The sequence below is a fragment of the Cryptomeria japonica genome, chromosome 10, assembly GCF_030272615.1.
Source record: "Cryptomeria japonica chromosome 10, Sugi_1.0, whole genome shotgun sequence".
NCBI lineage: Eukaryota > Viridiplantae > Streptophyta > Pinopsida > Cupressales > Cupressaceae > Cryptomeria > Cryptomeria japonica.
In genome coordinates, this window is record NC_081414.1 from 562,920,938 (window position 1) to 562,946,087 (window position 25,150).

General features: G+C 38.2%; 1 protein-coding gene across 3 annotated transcripts in view; it reads right to left on the reverse strand.

The window, feature by feature from the left end:
* The window catches only part of LOC131060731 (ABC transporter A family member 1), a 233,622-nt gene that overhangs the window by 134,697 nt on the left and 73,775 nt on the right, over positions 1–25,150 (reverse strand). For all 3 annotated transcript variants that reach the window (XM_057994085.2, XM_057994086.2, XM_057994087.2), the window contains 3 exons: positions 24,746–24,832; positions 14,301–14,399; positions 13,969–14,153 (listed from right to left, as the gene is read on the reverse strand). In XM_057994085.2, coding sequence (XP_057850068.2) covers positions 13,969–14,153; positions 14,301–14,399; positions 24,746–24,832 — 371 coding nt within the window. The remainder of the gene's footprint in view (positions 1–13,968; positions 14,154–14,300; positions 14,400–24,745; positions 24,833–25,150) is intronic.

Here is a 25,150-nt window from a genome sequence, read left to right on the forward strand (position 1 = left end):
CGGGTGCAGGAGGATCATCAGCTCCAAATGCGTCAATATCACTCTAGGAAGGCGGAGCAGGTATATAATCTAGTTCAACTACATCATCAGATGAAATGGGGTCTTTTGATGATGAAGTGACCTTCGGTCTCCTTATAGGGATCTTTTCCCTTCTTGTTCTTTTGGATGTTCGAGTTCCTCTGCTGGCCTTAGCTGCCTTCTTTTTTTCAGGCTTTTCGATCTCTTCCTTAGGTGCACTGGAAGTTCCCTCATCTTCGGAGGACCGAGAATCAAGGTTACCCATCAAGTGGTAGGTGAACTGGACTCCCTCATGTATCAATCGCTCAATTTGTTGGTGCAACCACTGGTCAGTATATCTTCCTGGGGCTGCCATAACCGCCTCAAAATCAGTGATTGGATCTTGCGACCAATCAATGCCTAGCAAAAGATGTCTTACTGACTCAAATTCCCGGACTTGCAGGCAATTTCTTGAATCTATTAGTTGATCTGGGACCCGACGGTATTCATAGAGTCGCATTTGCTGCACACTCAGCCTTGAATATTCCCGCCTTCGGACCTCATAGTCATCAGAGCAGTTCTTCCAATAATCTTCAACTGATTCTTTTGCTCTGTATCGCCTGCCATAGGCCCTCTTTGCCAGATTGTCGTGATCAAAGCATTTCCTTGGAAAATGCTCTTGTAGGCCATAGGAGGCTAGTTCTGCAAAGGATTCCTCTGCCTGGGATGGGTTCTTTAGATGGACATCCTGGTTACCTATAATCATAGGGAATGTGAATCCAGACTGCTTCCTATGTCTGAGTAAGATGCTCGTCGAGCGTGACTGCCTTGCAACTTCCAAAAGAACTATCTTGTCGGTTGGGTATCGCGGAAGTCGAAAAGGAGCACCCTCAAAGCCAGCTATCCGGATGTAGGAGAACCTTGGGAACTGGATGAACCAAGCCCCATACCTCTATACTAGATTAGTAGCTTGCTCTGAGAGCCTTATGTGTAATCCTCTCTGCATCAACCTGACCAGGCGCATTGTGAAGGCATCATTGATGCGCTCATACTGACCAACTGCATAGGCAGGGTTGTTCTTTTCTCTTTGAGCTATGTCCTGATAGTGTAGCTGTGGATAACAATCGTATACCTTCACCTGATCAGGCCCATTCCCAATTTCACCCTTCATGATTAAACCTGGCAGTGGTTGGTTTCTGGGGAACATGTAGACCAAATAGGAGGTCATAGTGAAGTACTTCTTCGTCTCAAGTTCGATCAATTGGGTATGAATGTTGTCGCTTATGATCTAGGCCCAGTCAAACTTGGATTTCCCAGCGAAGACCTGTTCTGTGAAGTAGAACATCCATTCCTCAAAGTAGTTGGATTGGGGAAGTCCCATAATCCTGCTGAGCAATGCAACCATGTCCCCATGCTCGTTGTGAAAGTCGCTTCTAGGGGTCTTTTTCCCAATCCTGACGCTTGGAGGTCTTCTCTCCTTGTACCACTCTTCATTTATCAGTGTTCTGCATTTGGCAGGGTTTACATCATACGCCTCTTGCGCTTCATCTATAGTTGTTGCTATGGGGTTGTTCAGAAAGCGAATGTCAAATGCGTCGCCAATGGCTTTAGGAGTGAAGTTAGCGAGGACCATGTTCTTGAGGAGCACCAATCTGGAGTTTGGTTGGTAATGTCGAGCAGCCTCTACTACTAGCTCATAGTTTTGCACTGTCGGGGGAAATCCTGCTACCTGGGCAATGCCACTTTCCATCATTCGCCTAGGCCTGCCATAGGCATTAGGGGGGAAAACTTTGTTTCTGAAATCTTGAATATCGATATGGCCCAAGTCAGTATCACCGACATTCTCCCAGACACTCCGAACTTTTGATTCCCTCAGTCCTCCTCTCTGATACTGATACTTCATCTTTTTGACTCTGCGAGGGATATCTGATTTGGACGCTCGTGATGTCTCGACTGCAACAAGTGTCTTTGATGATTCTACCGCCGATTTAGGCATTTATCCAACACAGTCAGACGCGGATTACGAGGCAATATAAAGGAAACGAAGCGAGTTGGATACAGGGTATGCCAACATACAAGGATCAATTTGAAAACCGAATTTAATGATCAGCACGACACTTTTAGCTAAAAAGCTTATAATTAATTTAAACATAGATATTTATGAAGCTTTTCGATTGCAAATTTATACTTAGGCATTTTAGGATCATTTTTCAAAATGGAGGATGCTTTAAAATTTTCCTAAGTCTGAAAATGCGTTTTCTAGCTGATTCCTAGGAACAGACTCTGATTCCAATTGCTCCTGACGTCTTATAAACGAAAAAAAGATGCGGTTTTAAGATTTAATCAATTTAATTCATTTTGCACATACATCTATCCGATTTTGCATATATTTCGAATGATTTCAAGAGAGGTGAAGCACACTTACCTGGCGAAAATGAATGGCGTGAATTCGCACAACCTGCCCTGCAAGAATGAATTCTTTTGGATTTGAGAAAATGATACTTCTTATGCCTTACGTTCTGAAAAGATAAGTTCACAACTTGCAAATTTGAATGGGAGAGTTCTACAATTTGAATTTTAACGGTTGACTCCCTATTCTAGATTTTCGCACCTAAAATTTGGAGAGAGAAGTGCAGATTTAAACACTTTAGACATAGCGATTCTTACCTTGGGCGAAATGGCAATTGAACTTGGATGTTTTGAATGGGTTTTGCTCTTCGACCAAACACCAAACCTCCGCATGAATGCTGTGGTGTTTTCCGAAATTCAAATTTCGCGGTTTAACCGTACGCGAAGTTCGGCATATGCGTGGGAGGGAATATTAAACTTCAAACTCTGCAACTTTCTCTTCCAGTCACCAAACTTGGGCGTTTTTTTATTGCTTCTTACAAACCATGAAAACCTTATACCCTCGCCTTGGCTCACGATTTCGGGGTTTAGGAGGGGTTGGAAAGCTTTTAAATCGCGATTTTCCCTTGAACTGCAAATTTCGGAGATTTTAGAGCCTTTGCCAACTTGTGAACTCATTTACATTTGCCTTCCAAATCGCGATTTTGCCCTAGATGGCGAATTTCGGCCTTTTGAGGGAGTTTGCAAGCTTTAAACTTTTCTCTTATGATGCCATTTTCGGGGCTTTAGAGCATTTTGCCAACTTTGGCATTTTAATACACTTTGAAAACTTCGCACTTTACACTTGCCCTCCAAAGTGCGATTTTCGATGGATTGGAGAGTTTTGCAAGTTTTAACTTTCACGCACTTTTCCTTTCTAAATCGTGAACTTAAGCATTTTAGTGGGTTTTGCAAGTTTGAACCTTTATACCTTTCTATCATTTCTTCTCCAAATAGCGCTTTTCGGCATTTTGAAGGCTTTTGCAAGGTTCGGCACTTTGAATGTGTTTTGCAAACTTCGGCGATTTGGGCCATTTTGCCAATTTCGGCGATTTGGTGGCTTTTGCCAACTTTCTAACTTTAACGTTTTTACCTAAAAGTGTGAATTTCGAGGTATTGGGCGTGTTTGCAAACCATAAAAAACTTTCACTTACCTCTTTATGCGATTTTCGAGCTTTATGCGCCCTTTGCAAACTTTTAAAAAAAAAACTCACTTACCCCTTTATGCGTGTTTCGGGCTTTATGCGCCCTTTGCAAACTTCGGCGTTTGGAGCCATTTTGCCAATTTCGGCACTTTTGGGCGTTTTGCCAATTTCGCACTTTGAAGGCCTTTTGCGAATTTGCACTTCTTGAATATTGTCCAATGCTGGCGAATTTCGAGATTTAGGCCAATTCTGCAAACTTAAAAGAAAAAACTCATGCAGTTTCTCCCCTTTAGTACAAATTTCAGGATCTTGGGAGGTTTTGAAACTTCGACATTCTGCCAGTTTCTATCATCCTATGCCTATCTCAGGCGGTTTTCAGGTCTAAACTGTCCCTTGGAATCTTCATGCCTAAAGGCTCAACTGATCATACGGATTCACAGGCTCCTCTACTCATAACATCATCATCTCATGGACTGATTACGGGCACACTCAAAAGGACGCGACACTCTACGCGGAACTCAACAGGGCGAAGGCGAAAAGGCCCAAAAAAAAGGAAAGGGGACCCTGTCGGCGACAGGGAGCATGTGCAACGCACAACAAGATCCCATTTGTGAAGGGCATTGTATCTTAAGAACTCTAGCATCTGTGCTAAACTATGTTTAGTCCATTTCTTGGATAATTATTTATGAGGTACTTTTGACTCTGAGGTTGTTCTTTTTCAACTTCATCATTGGTTAGAACTTGTACTTGAGTTGGAAGGGGATCATTTATTGTGTCTTGACGCCAATATCCTATGATTACTATATTTTTACACAATTAATTAATTGCTCTAGATCATTGAGGTTTGCAAGAAAAGTCATGGTAGGTGAAAAATCGTAAGTCTTGCTTCAATGCCACTATGATTCTCAAACCCACATGTGAACTTCAGTGTTTACAAGCCAAGTGAGAAAATATGCAACGAAAGAAAAGAAAATCAAAAGAAAAGAAAATGAAATGAAAAGTATCAAAGTACTTGGCTTTGGGAACATGCGAGTAACTCCATCAAGGCTATGGACGCCTGACCGGCAATGGAGCAATATTCGTGAGATTACAGCAATAACCTTGTCGAGGCTATGGACGCTTGCTGGCAACAAGGCTCTATCCAAGATGCTTCTAAAGTTAAGATACTGACGTAGCTCACCATGACGGATTCTCAAAGTCTTACTTTTCCTTTGAGCTGGAATTAACACAATTGCACACACTTAAGTAATCTGAGATGAAGTGTCTTGATCCAATCTGAGATTTTGCTTCCTTTTTGAGAATGTTTTCTAGTCATTTGATGGACTGGAAGGAATTTTCCAAAGTTTCTAGGTACAGATTGGTTTTATCTTTGAAATGTTCAGGAACATTTATTTGAGTTGGCGCTAGATGTTGTGACCTTTTCACACATCGCCCCATTGCAAATGGGGACCCCCTCCCCTTGTTTTTGCTTTTTAGGGTTTTGCCTTGGTATCACAATTGCTAATCACCAGTCTTTTTACAATGAGGAGTTAGAGTTTTTAGGTGGTCATCAAAGTCAATTAAGGAGGTCAATCATCATAATAGTGTTTAGACAACATCAAAGTGCTTAGAAGGCTCGAAGGATGAAAAGTGCAATCAATTTGGGTCAATTTGGACAACTTCCTATTTTTTTTGGGATTCTGCTTTTTTGCTTTTTCATTTTTCATTTTTGGCACTTTAGGACCAATCTGGGAAGCAACTTTTTCGCCTACTTTTTTGCTTTTCACTTTTTTGCTTTTTCAGCTTTTTTGAAAGTTGACCTTGGATTGGATCACTCAAGTCATGGCAACAGGGTTCCTATATTTGAAATGAATTTTTTTTTCTCCAAGTGTAAATGGAAGAAAAGTTTCTAAATGGGGCCAGCCATGTCTCAAGCCAGTGCAAACTCTGCCAAGGAGGGAGATCGCAACGTTTGGGACAAGTCCAACTCCACCAAGGAGGGAGATGGCGAACCCAGAGCAAACCAAAGCGTCCAGTGGCCCAAAATGCATTTTTTTTGTCAAATTTCATAACATTTTCATATCCACCACTTAAAAATAAAAATAAAACCATAAAAGTGAGTTTTAAAACATAAAGTTGGATCATTTCTCCTCATTTGTGTTGCAAACATCAGATTTTTGCTAGCAAGCCGAAGAAAGTTTGGCTTCCAACAGCAAATAGGAGGAGTTGAAGACAGATTTTTGAAGCTTTAACAACTGTTGCAGCATCATTTCCACACATTTGCAAGCTCCCATTGGCTGAAAGAGGTGGGTTTTTGAACCTTTTTTTCAACCATTTTTGTTTCACAAATTGTCAAACATGAAACATTATTTGCTTTTCATTTTTTTGTTTTTGAATGTGTTCATATTCTTTCTTGCCATATGAACTAGAATGGCATCGACCTCTTCCTCCATAGGCACAAATGAGCAATCAAAACAAAGAAATGATCCAAATTCTCCCCTATGGAAGTATGTTGACATTATAAGACTTCTCCCAGGAGGTGGGGGATTCTGTCGAAAATGCCAAGGATGTGGTAAAGAACATAACAGTTCATATTTTCGGGTGGTAGACCATTTGTGTGGAATACCAGGAAGAGGCATCAAAAAATGCCCTAGAAAAAATGATGTGCATATACCAAAAGAGACGGTGTTGAAATATATTAGGGAGCATGAAGCAATAGAAGAGAGAGAAGCCCGTAGATTAAATCAAACCGCTCCAAAAAAAACAAAGGGAATGCAACCTCTACCAAATCCCAATGTTGTAGTAGAAAACCACCCCTTCTTTTCCACAGCTGAGCCGGAAAGTGAAGCACCCATTGCACGCAAAAGATCAAAGGGGCCTTTAGAAACTGCATTTCAAAATGAGAGTCGAGACATTGCCAACCAAGATGTAGCAAGATGCATATATGCAAAGGGGTTGGCTTTCAATGTTGTTCACTCCCCATATTGAAAAAAATGTTAAAAAGTCGTTAATGAAGCTCCAAGAGGGTATAAGTGCCCAAGTTATGAGAAGGTAAGTGGAACCTTATTGGAAAGAGAGGTGAAGGGGGTTCAAGATGCATTGACACCCATAAGGGATTCATGGGTTGAGACAGGTGTATCAATTGTTTCAGATGGGTGGAAAGATTCTCAAAATCGTACCTTGATCAATGTCATAGCAATGTCCCCTAAAGAGGCAATGTTTTTGAAAGTTGTGGATTGTGAGGGCCAAGTAAAAGATGTCCAATTTATTGGAGATATTCTCATCTCTACCATTGAGATGGTGGGACCTGTTGTGACCATTTCACACATCGCCCCATTGCAAATGGGGACCCTTGCTTTTTTTGCTTTTTAGGGTTTGTTTTTTGGTCTTTTAGGGTTTTGTTAGTTAGCCTTTGCATTTTGAGTGCTGTCGGGGAGATCAATAGGATAGCAGGTCCTGAAAATTTGGCTAAGTCTGAAAGTCCTGATCCTGAAATTTGGCTAAGTCTGGAATGTCCTGAAAATTTGGCTAAGTCTGAAAGTCCTGATCCTGAAATTTGGCTAAGTCTGGAATGTCCTGATCCTGAAATTTGACTAAGTCTAGAAACTGAAAAACCTCAAAAAATTAGATTTTGCTATATAACTCCTGGAGGTCTGAAACCACTCTCAAACATCCTGAAAGTATATATGGAATATAACTTAAATATTCCATTAAAATTGTCCTGATAGAGAGTTCGAAAAGTCAAATTTCGCTCCTGTCCTTCACTGAGGATCCAGAGCGAATTTCGCTCCTGTCCCTCTCCAAGGGTCCAAGGCGAATCGCTCATGTCCCTCACCAAGGGTCCAGAGCGAAAAAGCTTAGTGGAGTCATTCCTGACCTTGTTTGGACAAATTGAGAAGGCATGATGGAGGACAAAATGAACGTGATAGAGCATCCAGACTTGATTAAGGACGATGAAATGATGAAGTATTTGTCTAGAAAGGTAAATTCGCTCCTGTCCCTCACCAAGGGACCAGAGCGATTTTATTCATATACACATTTTTAGACCTTGTTTGGACTCGAACTTTTATTCATGGCGTGTAAAGAGATGATATTTTCCTCAGCGAAGGAAATTTGAAGTGAAAAGTAAAAAGATTTGGCCCTGAGAGCAAAAATCGCTCCTGTCCCTCACTGAAGGACCGGAGCTTGAATTCCAATTTCGCATTATCCTTGCAAGATTTAAGTGGTTTCGCGATTTGAGGAGGTCAAGGGAAGTATGTTTTGCTCGTTGAATATAACTTAAGTACCCCACAATGAAGAAAATCGGCCTAAGTAACAAGTTTGCCCCTGTCCCTCTCCAAGGGACCAAGGTGACTGGCTAGGGCGCTCCTGTCCCTCTCCAAGGGACCAGAGCGATTTTCCCTCAAGACAAGATTCAGGCAAGAGAAAAACAAGTTTTACATTTGAGGTGGGTGAAGGAAGACGCAATCGATCCGTTGAAGATAATTTTAGAAGCTAGCAAAGGACGAATTGGCTTGTAATTGCAAAAGTGCTCCCGTCCCTCACTGAAGGACCGGAGCTTGAATTTCAAATTTGCACTGTTCTTGCAGGATCAAGACAATTTTATGATTTGAAGAGACCAAGGAAAACATGATTTATCCATTGAATATAATTTGGAAGGCTAACAAAGGACGGATAAGCTTGGATTTGCAAAATAGCTCCTGTCCCTCACCAAGGGACCAGGGCGAAAATGCTTTAAAGTGCACTCATTTCAAAGATCGAATAAATTGAGCTCGAAATTCTAAGTAAAAATGCCATCTTGGACGTCAAAAATGAGGTCTTGGACGTCAAAAATGAGAAGTGTGAGGTCCAAAAGGTATAGGCGCTCCTGTCCCTCTCCAAGGGACCAGAGCGATCTTGTTGATATCTATTATTTTCCCATGCTTGGGCGCCAATATCCTTCAAATTGCATTAAATGCCAAATTCAATAAAACCTTGAAATATTTTGAAATTAAATTGACATTTAATGATGGCGCATGGCATTTAATAATTAATTTTGAGCCTTAAAAATCGAAATTTTTAATTATAAAGGCATTTAAAATTAATTATTATTATTTTAAAAAAATAAAATAAAATTGGAGCGCTTGGGGTATTATTTAATGTTTTTATCAAGTCGGCCTCTTCTTTTATTAATTTTTATTTATCTTTTGGCCTATTTTTCCAAGTCGGCCCATGGAAATAAAATGGTGAGCGCTCTATATATTTGAGGCATGTTTTTCATGATTCAAATCATTCACTAATCATTTCAAGTGCGATTTGGAAGAGCAATTTGAGGAGCGAATTTCTACCAGGAGTGGAGACTAAGAAGGGCGAAATTCATCTTGAAGGCTATTGGAGAGGCGTATTTCTTGCTAGATTGGAGGATAAATTCCAGATGTTTTGAAGGTATTTGAAGGCGAATTTCCAGATCTTGAAGAAGCTAGTGGAAGATGGAGTTCTTTTCCAAGCTAAAGGGGGCGCATTTTGCTAAAGGGAGTTTTGATCTACATTTTGCCTAGCGAATTCTCCTATTTTTGCATCATTTTTTAGAATTAATTCCCAAGTGGAGGTATGGCGTAATCACCTTGGCACCATTTTTGAAGATTTAAATTTTGCTTTGAAAATCCTAAATTAGGAAATGATAACTCAAGATTTATCATGAAGTTTCCTAATTAAAATCTTGAATCTTCCTTTTAAAGTTTAATTTTTTCAAAGATGTATTACTAATTTTGAAATGTTGTGTAGGTACCCAGATGGCGACTCCCAAGCTCGAAAGATCCACAAGTCGGAAGACTCTCCTCAAGGAAAATCAAGCCAAATCAAGGACGGTCAAGCAAGGACAAGGGCGACCTCCTCCAGCCTAGCATCGACAACGACGGCCTTCTTTGGACTAACATCATCAAGGGCGACTTCTCCAATCCAGTATTCCAAGGCAAGGTACATTAATCGTCCTGCACATCAAGGACACAAGAAGTTAGAACAAGGGTTCGTTGAAGAAGCAGATAGTTCCAGATGAATTAATTAAAGCTAGCTTCTCAACAACACCAAGTTGAATATTTACCAAGTTACAAGTGTCAGACGAGGTGGCATCCTAGTCATCACTTCTCCAGTCAGTGTGGTCCACCTCAGCATTTCCAGATTCAATGTACCTAAATCATGGAAGGTGGCACAAACTCCGATGTACCTACCCCAGCTATCCATTGGTGGAATTTTCTAGAGAGGACATGTGTCCAAGCAATACAATTTTATCATTGGTCAAGCATTAAATGTTATGTAATGGTTGTAACAAACCCTAATTAGGGTTTTCATTGTTGAATCTTGGCCATTGATCTCGAATTGATCTAAGTCATCGAATTGTATTGAGGGCACTATATAAGCCCTGGCATTTCATTTTGTAAAGGTAATTAGCAATAGTTAGAATAGTTAGGAATAGTTGGAAGCAGTTAGAAGATAGAGAGAGAATAGCAATTAGAGTAGAGTAGAGAGAGAAGGCAAAGATTGTTGCCAAGATGTTGTTGTAAAAGACTTGTAACTTCATTGAAGAAATGGTGAAATTTATGGGTCGATTCGACAATTTGCATGGTCTTTATACTTCTCATGTTTGATTTTATGATTAGATGAGTGGAAGAAATGTGCTTGATTGATGGTGAAATTCGTATATCCATACTACTAGCAGTTTGTTGATTGCAGACTTGCCTTGCGTAGTCAACTGGAATCATTCAGCTTAAGCTCAACTTCAATTGTCCCTTCTTCATCGATATGCATCAACCTGATGGTGTCTATGCCTGCAGTGATGATTTGAACATCATAAAGCTTTCCTTCGAAGATCGCACTAACCTTGTGGAGATGTTCCTATGATGTCAAAACAAGACTTAGTTAGAATTTCATCAAAGATCATTCATTGCTCTTACATTCTTAGTGTTAGGATTAGATCCTCTCCTCGCCCTCGTCTTTTTTCCTTTTTTCAAATCTAAGCTAGTGAAAATCCTGTGTTCCAGCAATATTCAAAGCAAATCAGAAGTTCAGGCATCAAATGTAAGTCCCCTTGTGATTCTAGCAAATTACATCATACCACAAAGAGCTTATCCACACGTAGAGACCCTACATACAAGAACCTTGAAGTCATCCTGATTGATCCTTTTTCGCGATATCTTCAGCAATCAGAGGCTTTACTCAAGAGAGGATAAGGTACCTTTAGGTATTTTATTCTGTGTTTGATAGTGTACAAAATACACGTCAACAGGACCCCGCAATGTTGTTCAAGTCATAACAAACAACGCAAAAAATTGTAGAGCTGTTGGTTCGTTGGTTGAAAAACAATATCATCACATCTTTTGGACAACTTGTGCGGTCCATTCACTCAATCTTATGCTACAAAAGATTGGGAATAAAATTGAATGGATCAAACAAGTGCATGTAGAGGCTGAGGACATCCAAATGTTCATCACAAAACACCACGTCTCAAGTAATTTAATTTTACATTTTCTGATTTTTTAAATTTTTTATTCTCAATATTCATAATTTCATTGTGTAAGCTATAATGTGTATTCTTCTTTAAAGTTTGGCTTTACGTTTTAGAAATTTTGGCATTAATTTGTGTTATAGGTTGTTGAGACCCATTTTGCATCAAACACAATTGTCTTAAGACGACTTGTGAAAGTTAAAGTGACACTTTGCAATATGGTGGTGATCAGCCAAAATTGGGCTATATGGAAGCAGAGCAGCAGTGAGAGGGCAGCAAGAATTAGGGTCAAGATATTGGATGACTCATGGTGGGATCTTGTGACATATCTCCTTAGTTTCACTAAGCCTATTATGAGCATAATTCGCTACACTGACATGGATAGGCCTTGCATTGGTGAGATTTATGATGGCATTGACTCAATGCTTGGAAAATTTAAGTGCATTATAAATGCAAGAGAGCAAGACCCCGAGGAGAAATTCTTCAAACAAGTGGAAGCAATTGTTGTAGAAAGGTGGAATAAGATGACCACTCCTTTGCAGCTTCTTGCCTATGACTTGACACCAAAGTACTATAGCAATAAATTTCTTGATCAGCTAGGAAGGCTTGCACCATGGAGAAATTCGTAAGTGTCTGATGGGTACAAGGCAGCATTCCTTAGACTCTACCCTGATGATGATTTCCAAGATATTATTACAAATGAGTTCATAGAATTTGCAAATAGAAATGGTCTAAGTGTCAATGCTCTTTGCCATAGATTCAAGAAGGATGCTCATAGTTGGTGCTACTTCCATGGCACATGCTTACAAAACCTACAAGCCCTCGCAGTTTTGTCACAAGTTTAATTAATTAAAATCTCTGTTACCCGAGGACGCGTCCCAAGTATTTTTTTCAAGCATCCCCGTCCTGGAGATGTCCCAAGGACAAGGGACTCCTAGGGGACGTCCCCATAAATTCTGCATATTGACAGTGAATTTTGACAAAGAATTATATAAGCAATTTGACTTTGACTCTCAATCTAACACAAATTTGGCATAAGAACTCTGCTAGTTCTTATATGTTAAGGTTCTATAATGTATATGTGCATGCTTTATCCATGTTTTCATATGAATATTTAAATTTCCCTACAAATTTTAATTTATCCTATTTTTATATAGCTGTCCCCTTTGCCGTCCCCAAAATTGGCCAAAAAAACCCACCGTCCCGGAAACGCATACCCCCATCCCTTGCCGTCCCCGTCCCGGAAACTCGGGGTAACATAGTTTAAAATTTATCACAAGTTTTATTTATAGTTTACTTTGTCTTCATAGGTTGCTAGTTCATCTGCATCAAAAAGAAATTGGAGCACATACTCTTTCATCCACTTAGTAAAGCGCAATAGATTGCAATCAAAAAGAGCGGAGAATTTAGTATATGTGCATTCCAACCTTCGTCTTCTTTCACACAAGCAACATGACTACAAGCAAGGGGAAACGAAGATGTGGGATATAGAGTCCAAGCATATTGATTCGGATGCTTCCGCTTCTCAGCGTGTTACATCTGATGACTCGAATAGTGAGCAAACTTATAGTGCAAGTGCAAGTGGCATTGGCATTGGTTCATCTAATGTCAATGTCAATGATGAGGATGAGGAGGATGAGGAGGATGAATATGATGATGTTGATGAATCAAAGAATCCATTTGATGATTAAACTTTAAAAATTAAAACTATAGTTCCAATTGTTGAAAGTTGAAACAATGATACTTGAATATTCTGTCATTTTGATATTTAACTTGATGTATATGATGCTATGATGATATGATCATGATGCTATGATTACAAGTTTATGTTGGTTTTGTTGTTTATATGATGCTATGTGACATGCTAATCTTAATTCATGCTTATAGGCTGCATACACACACACACACACACACACACATATATATACTGGCATACCAGGTTCTCGAACCCGAACCGAGAACTTAGGTTTTCAGTCAAATCAAGTGTTTTTTGTAGACCTACAAATGGATCTGCTATTTTTAAATCCATGGATAAAACTTCTATAAAATTAAGTCTTAAAAACTCCTCTTGGATCCTTGAAGGCCTTTCCAAGTTTATGATATCCCTGATTTTCCATGGACCTATTGGTTTACATTTTGAATGATATTACCTTCCTCAACGACCATATGGCTCAGGACTTGATTAAATTCTTTTTAGAAAAATATATAGATAGTTTGCCATATTGTTTGGCTTATCCTAAATGTTTTCATAAACTTCAGTCTTTTTTAAAATACTCAGTTTTATGAAAGATTAAGATATCAGCTAACAATACCAATAATTTTCAAGTGTCATTCTCATGATTCATGAAGGACGATGGCACATTTTTTATGTTGGACGACATTTCTAGAAGATCATGGCAGTCTTCTCTTATAAAAAGGTTTCCTTTCAGACCTTTGTTCCTTGATTTTCACTAGGCAGTAAATGTCCGTTGGAACAATTTTTGAGAATGCAGTTGCTCCTCTTGGTCTGTCCACAAGATCATCTATTCATGGAACATTCAGAGCCTGATAGTGGGCATAATTTGCCCCCTACAAAACTCTAAATCTTCATTTAAACGATAGTGTAAATTTGAACTGTAGAGAATCCTAAATCATCTGTGTTCCTACTACTAAATTCCACCATTGACAAACACACATAAATGTTAAATTCATTTTCCATCTAAATTCAAAGATTTACCTTCAGGAAATGAACAAAATTGTGAAATTTTCATTTAAAAAATAGTTGCATGTAGTAAATTGGCAAAAAAGGATGATGCAAACTTACGATGAAGTAAAATCAGACTAACTTTAAGTCTTTATGAGCAAATAGCATAGAAAAACATGTTGCATAATATTAACTAGTGTCCCCTTCTAGACTCTAAAACACAGAAACTATTCTAATGCTTTGAAATCAACAGGATAAATATATAAGTCAAAAACAATAAAAAATGGGAAAATCACCTGCCACAACATCGCAAGGAACCATTTGCCATTATAGCTATGCGATCACCTAATACGTCAGCCTCATCCATAGAATGAGTAGTTAGTAAAATCACTCTCCCTTTCTTAAACCGTTTGATCAATTGCCATGTTGAGCGCATTGAATAGGGATCCATTCCACTAGTTGGTTCGTCTAGAATCACCACCTACAGATGCAGAAATTACTTTCTTAGAATATTTCAAGAGCTACCTTAGGAAAAATGCACAAATCAAAATTAAGATAAACATATGAGATTATGTTATAAAAGAATAGAAGAAACATATTCAAAATATGTCATAAAACTACTGAATACCTTACTGTTTCCTATAAGAGCAATTGCCAAAGACAGTTTCCTCTTCATTCCTCCAGATAATGCTCTCACAACTGTGTTCTTTTTATCATGTAGACCAATCTAATGCAACGAACCAATTCCACCGTTGAGTAAAATAAGTCACTATAAAAAAAAATTTACAGTATTTATAGTTGTAAAAAGAGACAAATACCCCAAAATGAATATACCTTTCCCTTTCTTATAAAATTCTATTATTTTCGTAGTATTGTTTTTTATATGTATTCTCTCTTTTTATCATCATTGTTGAAATAAAATAATTTGAACATTCTCATTACAAAATAAAACTAGGAAGAGGCACAAAATAAAATGAAACATCCCTCAAAAAGGAGAAAAAGTACAATATGCCAAATATATTGGTCTGATGAGGAAAAAAAATCCTCAGAAAACACTTACGAAGGTCAGTCACAACAAACTTTTTGAAATGAACAACCAACCAAAATTTCTGATATTGGTGGTGAAGGTTTGCACGTGACATGGGTTCTTGTATAGAAGCAAAACATCAGTAACTTAAGAGTCGATGACAACTAGTTGATATACGCCAAGTAATTTAATTTGCTGTAATTTTAATAACAAAGTTATTTGCAAGAGCTATTATTGGTCACCTAGGAAATAGAATATCATTCTTCTAGAAAACCAACATAAAGAGGCACAGCAATGATTATTTGCAAAGCCTTTAAAGGAGATCTACCAACATACAATATCATAGTTGAACAAAAAACGACAAAAAGAGTCACAATTTCAAAACTAAGATAATTGGAGAAAAAATACATGTGAGAGAGGCATATTTGAATTTAACTCATCTCATTCAGGTTGTTTGCATTCTAGTTGCAAATTTGTGTGTTCTGGGTATGGACTCTCTGTTTTTCTACTCATGTTTTGCGAGGCAACATTTCTATTCTGTTTTTTCTTGTTGTAGGTTCTTGGTTCTAGAGGTCACGCTTCTTGTATTTTATTTTCTAAAGATCGCATGTTTTGCTCACAATTTTTGAAGGCTGCATTTCTATTGCTTACGATTTTTTTAGGTAGCATTCCTGGTATTTTATTTTCTAAAGGTCGCATTTCTATCACTCATGATATCTGATGATCACATTTCTAATGCTTGTGATTTCTGAAGGTTGTGTTTCTATTGCTTGCAATTTATGAAGGTTGTGTTTCTATTGCTTGTGAATTCTGAAGGCCTTGGTTCTATTTTCCCATCTAAGATTTCATAAAAACGCATCTAAAAGTTCCTGATCTTACTGAGGGGCTGACTAAATTTATTTAGAAGAACGAACTCAATATTATCCATGCTGGCCGACCTGTTTGGTGTTTAAATTAAGTTAAATTTATTTTTCTTTAACGCAAACTCCGTTATGAATAAAGACAAAGGGCGTGTATTTAAGAAGTAGATAGATGCGATTAGATGACAAAACAATGGCAGCGATTGGTTATGAAGAAGCATCACTGAGAGTTCAGTTCTAAAGGGGCATGACCGTTTCTTAAAGGGCAGAATCTTCCCAAGGGTCATCTCTCTTCATAGAGACATTAAGATATAAAATGCGAGAGACCACGATGGACAAAATCATCAAGGAAATAAATTCAATTAGCATCAGTGCTCGTAAAAAGCAGATCAGTTCATAAGATATCAGTGATCAGGCACATAGATTGATCAGATTAGAAATTACTATTTATTGCAGGCAATAGCACTCTTGTTCATTTGTGTTATGCATGGATATATGCTTAATAGGTATGCTTGATGTGTACAGGATGATAATATTTTCAATGCATAATTCCTCACATCCTAATATAGGCAATAATATATATACAACAAACAATATATTTGATACATAACATCTCATATAAGCAATATTGTGGAATATCTAGATTCCTATTCTATTCATCAAATTGCTGCAATCAATAATGACAAGGCTAGTGATCGAATACAATGAGGGAGAAACTGATATGAGGCCCTCTTCTTAGTACACCACCTCATGGTGAATGGCTGGCAACTTGCCACATGAGGCCAAGGGGGCCAAGGTGTATCCCACCCTTGGGCTTCAATGGGAAGGATGCTCCCAGCACCCTATAGTGGTCTCCCCTCCAACCTCTACAATGGCTGATTGTTGGAATAGATTCAAAGAAGTCTCAATCATAGGAGGGTGAATAAGGGGGCACGAATAGGGAGGGCAGATACAAGCTTACTGTATGAAGGAATGCCACATGGGGCCAAGAGGGAAGGTATATCCACTCTTGGGCTTAGTGTGAGGATTGCTTCTAGCACTGTATCATGTCTCCTTATACAAAACCTGTTATGGTTGAACCCCAATGATGAGTTATAGATATTATATGATTTATGTGATGTCCCTTCCTTAGACAGTCCAGTTGTCAGCATGGGTTACCCTATATTCAGGGTTCTCCTGGGCTAACATGGTGGATAGGGAGCCCATTTGGAGGTTTGGCGACCTTCTAAGAAGTATTGGAGATGTTTTGGGCGTTCTAGGGCAGTTTCCTATTTTTTAGGAGGGTTACTATTTTTTAGGAAGGGACTGCCAGTTGACTGTTTGACCATCGGAGGGGCGAAGAGCATAGCAGAGTGGCATAGCAGTGTTTATCATAGATTTGAGACAGTCTCCTAATTTTTAGGAGCATCCCTACTTTTTAGGAGGAGACTGCCAGTTGCACTGCCACATCCAGTCATCATTCTCGGACAACTGAGAACATTCAGTTTTTAGTTTGGGGGAGGCCAGGTGATGGAATTTGAATAAAATTAAATGTTAAAGTTTTGACTTTAATATTTAATAAAAATAAAGTTAAGTGATTATAATATCACTTTATAATAATTTAATAAAGTGTCATAAAAGACCCCATGGCACGCCTCCCTAGATAGATATAAGTTTATTGTAAAAGGGGGCCACTTTATTAATGTTAAATAAGACCCTTATTGCATCAAACTTCTCTAATAGAGGAGATTTTATTAATAAAATGCAAGTTATGACTTTAATTAAGTAAACGAAACCCTAAAAGGTACGTTTAGGGTTAAGAGACTATTAAAGTGACATGTTGGGCGTTCTTTTTTATTCATTCAATCATTTTTACATCAGCTGTTTTGGAATTAAGCTCTGCAAATGGTTTTCAGCAGCAGACCAGCCTTCAAGGAACGAAAACTCCTTGGGAATCAGTGAATTGGATGCAAACCCAGTTCATAATTGTGGGGAATTCATACAAGATTCCTACTTGTGCTTCAATTGAGAGTTCTATCAACAGATTCAGACCTATATCAGTAGATTCAGACTTTACCTTGCAGATTGAAGAGGGTTTGGAAACCCCCCAAAGGCTGTCGTACCATCTCCTTGCTGGCCGTACCACTTGCAGGCCTTTGGGTGCACAAGTTGGACCGTGCAACTCAGTAGAGGGTTTGGAATTAGACTATTCTACATTGTCATCACTTTCTAGCAGAGATATGATGCTTTCTTTAGGCTACAGATGGCAAATGGGGTTCAGATAAGTCATTCACTGAGGAAAACTTAGTAAATTCAATAATCTTGCCTACAGGCCAGGCACAAATCTTAGCAGTTTCAGAATATTTGTTTTTGTTAATTATAGTTGATGCAAATAAACACCATTGGAGTCATTGGACATCCTTGGACACTCATCCATTGTGTTCTATTCAAGATTATTCAATAAACCCCCCTTCCTCGCTAGGAGTTGGACTCCTGGTATGCTCATTGTGCTTTGGTGAAATAGATTTCTTGATTTTGGAAGTTGTTCTATTGCTGTCTCAAAATCAGAATTCTGAAATTAATAACAGTCAATTATATTCTTGCATTTTGCTTTCAAAAGTGATGGTTTATTGGCATTTATTCATGATTACACCCTATGCAAACTACTGATAACAAACCCAAGCAAAAACCCTCAGAAAATCAGTCTTAAAACCTCAATACAGCAGCATAAGAATCAGAAAAATTCAGTATAACCTGGCTGGGGATCTTTCAATTTATTTCAATTAAGATGGTTATGAATATATGTTCTCTAACCCTAGTAGAAATGATTGATTTTATGAATTATATTTTCGATAATTGTCTAACATGAATGCAACATCTCAACAAGGATCCATCTTGCTTAAGCATTTTGGGGTAAAGTTAAATTTCTAACTATATTACATTTCTTGTTTTTATTGAACTTGTGATTCTAGGGCAAAATTTAGGGCAATCCCAAAAAGGGGACATTAAAATGTGTTGGTTTGTTACAGGAGGTTTTTGATACAGGCTTTCTATGCACAAATTTTTTGAGCCTATGAAGCTGGAAATCAAAGCTCTTAGCCTTCTACATGTTTCCCCACAATAAATATGCCAAACTTAGCAGGAAGATGTCTTTCATTGAAAGCCTTGGCAATGAACTCAAAGAATTAATAGCATTGTTTCAAAAGCTACTACAAGATAAGGATGATAACATTGCCGACTTGAAGGTTCAAATCAACCATCTTGAACAAGCTCAAACTACCAATGACCTTCCTTGCTTGCAGCAGCTTAATGGCATCATTTTTGAAATTCAAAATAAACAATCAAGAATCATCATATAGCATGAATATATTAAAGAGAAAGAGTAATCGCAACAACAATCTGTCCAAAATTAGGTCAAGAAACATAATTGGTGGGTGCAAGCGGTCAAAGATAAGAAGGCACCTCCTGTTATTAAGATGGTTGTTCAAGCCAAATTCGATGAAGAAACAGCTTAAGGCATTGAATATCCATGTTTGTGGCCTACCTAAGCCCATAGATTCATTACAAGTTGATCATGCATTCTTGCACAAATTCTTAGATTTTAAGGATAAATCTCTCAACAAGGCTTGGCCAATTCTAAACAACACTCTCACCATCCAATTTAGAAGAGAACCATCTACAAGTTCTTATAGCTAAGGGAAAGCTATCCCACCTCCCTCAAAAGATTTATTTAGATGTAGACCTACAAGGCTCCAAATACAGTAGAAAACGTGTATCCAAGTTGTAGCTACCAAGAAAGAGAACAAGTGGGCTATTAAACAAAATGGTTGTGCCATCGATCACTCATCTTCTAGTGGGTGTTCACACTCTAGAAACCATCAACATGGCAAGATCTTTAGCTCTTAGAGAATGGCAGTGGCATCTCCATTACTTGTTGGAACTGCAATGGTGTTTTATGGTACTCTATGTATTTTTTAAGACATGATCATCTCACAAGATGTAATCTTCCTCACTGAGATTCACAAGAACCTAGAATCTGCTATCCCTTATACTACTAGTTATTTTTGGATCTAAACATTTTTTCATCAAAGTCATAGGTCTAGTGGTATTCATGGCTCTGGAACGGTGGCTTGCCTCAACTAAAATTATCTCCAACCACGACTTTCATTGCTTGGTTCAAATATCTACTCTAAATACATGTGGCTCTAGATTCACAAATAACATGTTCCTACTCGAGATGTCTTCATTGCAATTTGTTACTTCGCACCTATCCCATATTCATTTGTCATTCAAATTGATGGGGATACCTATTTGGGCCTCTCTCCAAATATTCCATAGCTAGTGATGTCATTCTTTTGGGCAATTTTAATGCTCATATTACAACCCTCCAATCACCATTCATGATCTTGTTTAGGATGAGCCACATCTTCATGAGATGGGTTCTAAGGTGTTCGGTTTATAAAGAGTTTCTGTTGATGGGAATATTATTATCATGGCCTATAGGAGACATCTTCTCCAATTAGGGGAATCTCAAAGCCTCCACATTCTCAATTGCCTTCCTTGCCTATCTAAGTGTGGTAAATTCCTCTACGGTGCAAGTGTCATGGATTATGTTCTCACCTAGGAGTCCCCCATACCTCATTAGTGGTTTCTTTATTTCTCCTCAACTCCCACTTGATGATATGTCACAAAATCCATCATGCTTTCCTGTTCTCAATCCTTAACCCCACCATCTATCACCATGCCCCATATCACTAAGCATCATGTTGTCAATTTTATTGATGACTATACCCTTGATTATTCAACTTGTCCCTCCCTTCTCTTGACAGTGCTTGTCTCTCCCTTCTCTTGATAGGTTTTTACTCGCTCCCTGTTTCCACCATCAACTCCATGTATGACTTCCTTGGCCAAGCCCTTTGCAATTCAGCTCTTAAATATTATCCCCAGACTTTAAATCTTCCCCAACTTCCCTACACCCATGGGTCTTGCCCTATGAACCGGTGATTTGATGATTAATGCAAATGTCTACACCAAAGGCTCTAGCGTTCACTATCTCATGGCCCTCCTTCCATACCCTCCATCCATAGAGATTATCATTCCCTTCTCCATTGAAAGAAATGTGAGCTTCTTGCTTCTCAACAACTTGCCCTCCTTGATCTTCAGCACTCCCCCAAACATTTTTGGTGCACTCTACTCCCAAGGAAACCTACAACTATAATCTCTGACATCAGCCCCACAACATATGTTTCCCATGCTCACTCTCTTTATCATGTGCCAAACTAACCTACTAGTGTGGTCCCCTCCTCACAACCTTCTACTATTTTCACCTCAATTAATGTCAAGAGGGCAATTGCGATCTTCTTTACCCCCATGATAGTTGATTGCGAAGGCCTCCAAGCTGATTTTATCAAATATAGTGTAGAACCCTTGGTCTAACCTTTGGCAAACATTTCAATGAGGCTACTTGTTCAATCTTTCCTCTATCTTGGTCTTAGCAAATAACTTATCTTAATCGTAAGTCTAGAGATCTCTGTAACATTAGCAAATGCAATACTATCATGATTGTTGTAGTTAGTGTTCAATGACTATTGTTTATCCAACTTTGTTAGAATGGCTTCTTAGCTTTGAGTGGTTACAAGAATTAGTTAGTTGATGGTTGTGTTCCTCTTGGCAACTATCGAGACCTTTAAATAGATTTTGTATTGTCGAGGAAAGCAATATGTTCTAGTTGGATGAACTCTAATCCTCAACTGACCATCTCTAGTCTACTTCTATAATAAATTCATGTGTGAATAAAGATATACTTTTACCTCTATCTGGTATGCACTATTATTTTTTTTCCCTATTTAAACTATTCATTTTATTATATCGTACAGTAAAGATTGGTGTTGATGTCTGCCATGCCTGCCCTTTATGACAGGTCACATGCTTTAATAAATGAAATTCTGATGTTTCTAGGGCCGACCTGAATAACCTAAGCAATGAAGTAAACTAGGGCCAACTCAAATTAATAAAGAACAATTAACTAAGGGCTGACTTAATGAAGAGCAATTCCTTGTAAGGCAGACCAGAATTAGTTAAAAAAGCAATTTATTTTAGATAGGCCGACTGAGTGATTACATAAGGGCAGTTAGTCTATTTGAAAGGGCGCATCCCTCGAATGAAGAGGCATAACCCCCAGCTATGAAAGGTATATAAAGGAGATCGAACAGGGACAGCAATTTGAGATCTGATCTGATAGAGGCAGTAATAATCTGAATTTATTAAGCAGTAAGACATAGCAAAATACTATAGCTGTGAAATAATTGGTATGATATATGTGGAATCCAATAATTGTTAGTTTGTGCCTTCAAGACACATTTATTTATTTAAGTAATTATGCATCTGATTTTTGTAAGGTAATCATATTAAGAAATTGCAAGGGAACATAATAGGGATGCAGGAATACAGACCCTACCCATTAAGTGGACGCCCATTGAGTTGGTTTCCATTGACTTGGTTGCTCGTGTGCCCCCATTGAGATGGTTGCTTGTGGACCAAGGGGTCAGATTAAGTTGATTGCTTGTTCGACGCTCTTGGGCTTAATTGTGGAGGATAGTCTCTCGGCATTCTATGGTGTTTTCCCCTCATGTTTCTACTATGGTTGAAGCTATATTGTGCACATTTACAGTAGGAAACTACATTATCATTGGTTTAATGTTAATTAATTATTTTCCTAGATCCAACTACTATCATGTAATTTAATGAAAGAATACTCTATGAATAAATTGTATTATTGTTATTATTATTTTTGGGAAAATTTCAGGTATATCCCAACAGGGGACATTACATTTCCTTAAAAGAAATTGGGTCAAATTGACAGATCCATGCCCTTAGACCCTAAGAACAGCAAGAAGAAACAACAAGGTGGTCAAGGCTAAGAGTTCAGGTGATCTTTAAGGGTAGTAGAGCAAAGAGAATGAAGGAGGCAATTACGAGAGGCACTTGAGGAAGATACAACCGTACAATTCCTAAGTTGGAGCCCTCCCCAAGAATGCAGTTGAAGTCAGAGAGTAAGCCGAAGTCCAAAAATTTAATCAAGAAAATAAAAAACCTCCCACCATAAGAAGTTGTACAAGTTAGGAGTGAGAAGAGATATAAAGACATTTGCCCTTACCAAACAAAGTGTGGACCAATCTTTCAACCAATATTTCAGCTAGAGAAACACTTCAAAGGGATGAAAGCTCCCTTGATTCGGAAAAATAGTCGAGATAAAATTCCCTCCACTAGAATTATCTACCTATAATCCCTGAGAACCCTATGATTCCCTCCCACCCGGGGTGGGTGGGAATAAGAAGGAATAGAAAGTGGGTGGGAGGCAACCCGTGTGTGGGGGGCTAAAGGGCCACCCACTCACCAACTAGAATTATCTACCCAGGGGTGCGGAGGGAATCATAGTTGTGGGAAACTATAGTTCCAGGAATTTTAGTGCATTCCAGGGGGGGGGGGGCTACTATTCTACAGTAGTTCCCCGAGGGAGTTCCTTTTCCACCCCCACTTATCTAAGGAGATAAGGAGAGTGCAATCTCTTGTCTCATGCCACTAAATCAATGTGTTACAAGCATTACATCACCTAAATGGGTACAGTAGAACAAGAAAATTAACATATAGCTGCTTCTTCATGCCTACTTTGCCTCCATATCAGAAAAATCCTACTTCACCCAAATGAACCGTTTAAACTTCAACTTATTTGCATTCTGATTTCTCACACACATAAAATACAAGTTTGGCAATGTCAATAGATTGTTCACGAATCTAGCAACTATGCATTTGTCAAGGCATGTATCCATATGCTGCGGCATTTATGCATTTGCCACTTGGCAAAAGACGTAAACCAATCAATTAAGCCCTGCTCAACAATTATTCATCAGCATTCTGGTGAAGTCCTCAGGGATGTTCTGGACCACCCCTTACACCTTCATCTACTTAAAGCCAGCTGTTCTTCACTCCCAATTTCCTAGAACCTTGAAAAACCTCTATTCTCATCTTCATTAGCAGCCTCCCATTATGATCCCAATTGTCCAGCATTTTCAATCCATTTCATGGATCGCAATTCCATTGCTGCATAACCCCACCAGCATAAAGGTCATGGTATATTGAAGTATATATGTTGTCACAGACCAAGCCAAGCCTTCCAACCAATGTAAGATTAGTTTTTTTTAAATATGAATTTTACAGTCACCAAAACAATTCCAAGATGCATAATTTTTACGCATATTTGACTTCAGGGGAAAGGCCCATTTCTAGAAGTTTGTAGGAGGGGGATTGTTTTTTATTTTCAGAAACAAAAGAATGAAATGACTTGGAATTGGTACATAAGCCAATGTGTTTTTAAAATCGTTTCCCCTAATAATGATTATGTTGCACCTCTCCCCATGTATGGGCTGCCTAGTCCATGTGTTGGAGCGAAATGCTGCACCTTGAAAGCTAACCATATCTTTCTTAGCCATGTATGTACCACCACTTCACTCCAAAAGATACAAAATGAAAACTTCATCTAAAGATTGAATAAGGGTTTACAGAGAGCCTAATAGAGTCTAGCAAATGTGTTGGAGTGTTTAACTCTCAATCCCCAACAAACATGTCCAAAGAACAAACAAGTCCAAGTCTTGAGGTAGTCCTTTTATATCTTATAGAATGTATATTATTTATATCTTATAGAATGTATATTATTTCAACAGTTACAATTTAATAGATGAGTGTAAACCTGCAATTACCAACCCTAAATAAATTAATACAAAAATTATGGCCTACAATATCCTGTATTTCTCTAGTGTATTCTACTGAAAATCAATTTAAAATGTCTATCATATACACGTCTGCAGTTATAAGGCACCCAATGGTCTTTGGGCCCTAAGTTTTGGGGAGATAAAGGAAAAGTTGAAACCTGTCCTTTTTGTTGCAACTTGAGAGTACCCTTTTAAGTTTAGGACCACAATCAAACTAGATACTAGCTTAATTTGTCGTATGACATCTTCTTTATAGAACTACGAGTCTTTTTCAATTTATTGGTACCCCTTTACCTTCTATATTTAGGAAAGAAAAACAAACATAAATGTTCTCACACATCAAAGGATAACAAGAGGCAGAATTAATGCATATTACCTATATAGTTTATTTACATTTTGTAAAACAATTAACATATGACAATGTAAACCATAAACTCACTTCATTGATCATTTCATCGACATCAATCCCCAACACATCGTCCTCAATACCCTTCAAGACACCAAAAATTTCTAAATGCTCCTTGACCTGGCACATTATAGCACAATATATATGAATAAAGAATCACAAAATGAATACATTAAAATGACAAGGGCATGGAAATCATCACATAAAAGAAAATAATGATTATCAAGAAACAAAACTTCATAAACATATATTCATTTCCATTCTATATATTTACGAAAAAAACATAGAAATTGAAGAAAATAATTAACAACGCACAAGTGGTTAATGAGTAGCATTTCAGATGTTAAGCTTGTGTGACTTTAGTGAAAGAGCTCCACTATAAAGCCAACCAAAGAACAAAGACTGCTTTCAAACATGCATTGCAAGGATAATAGCATT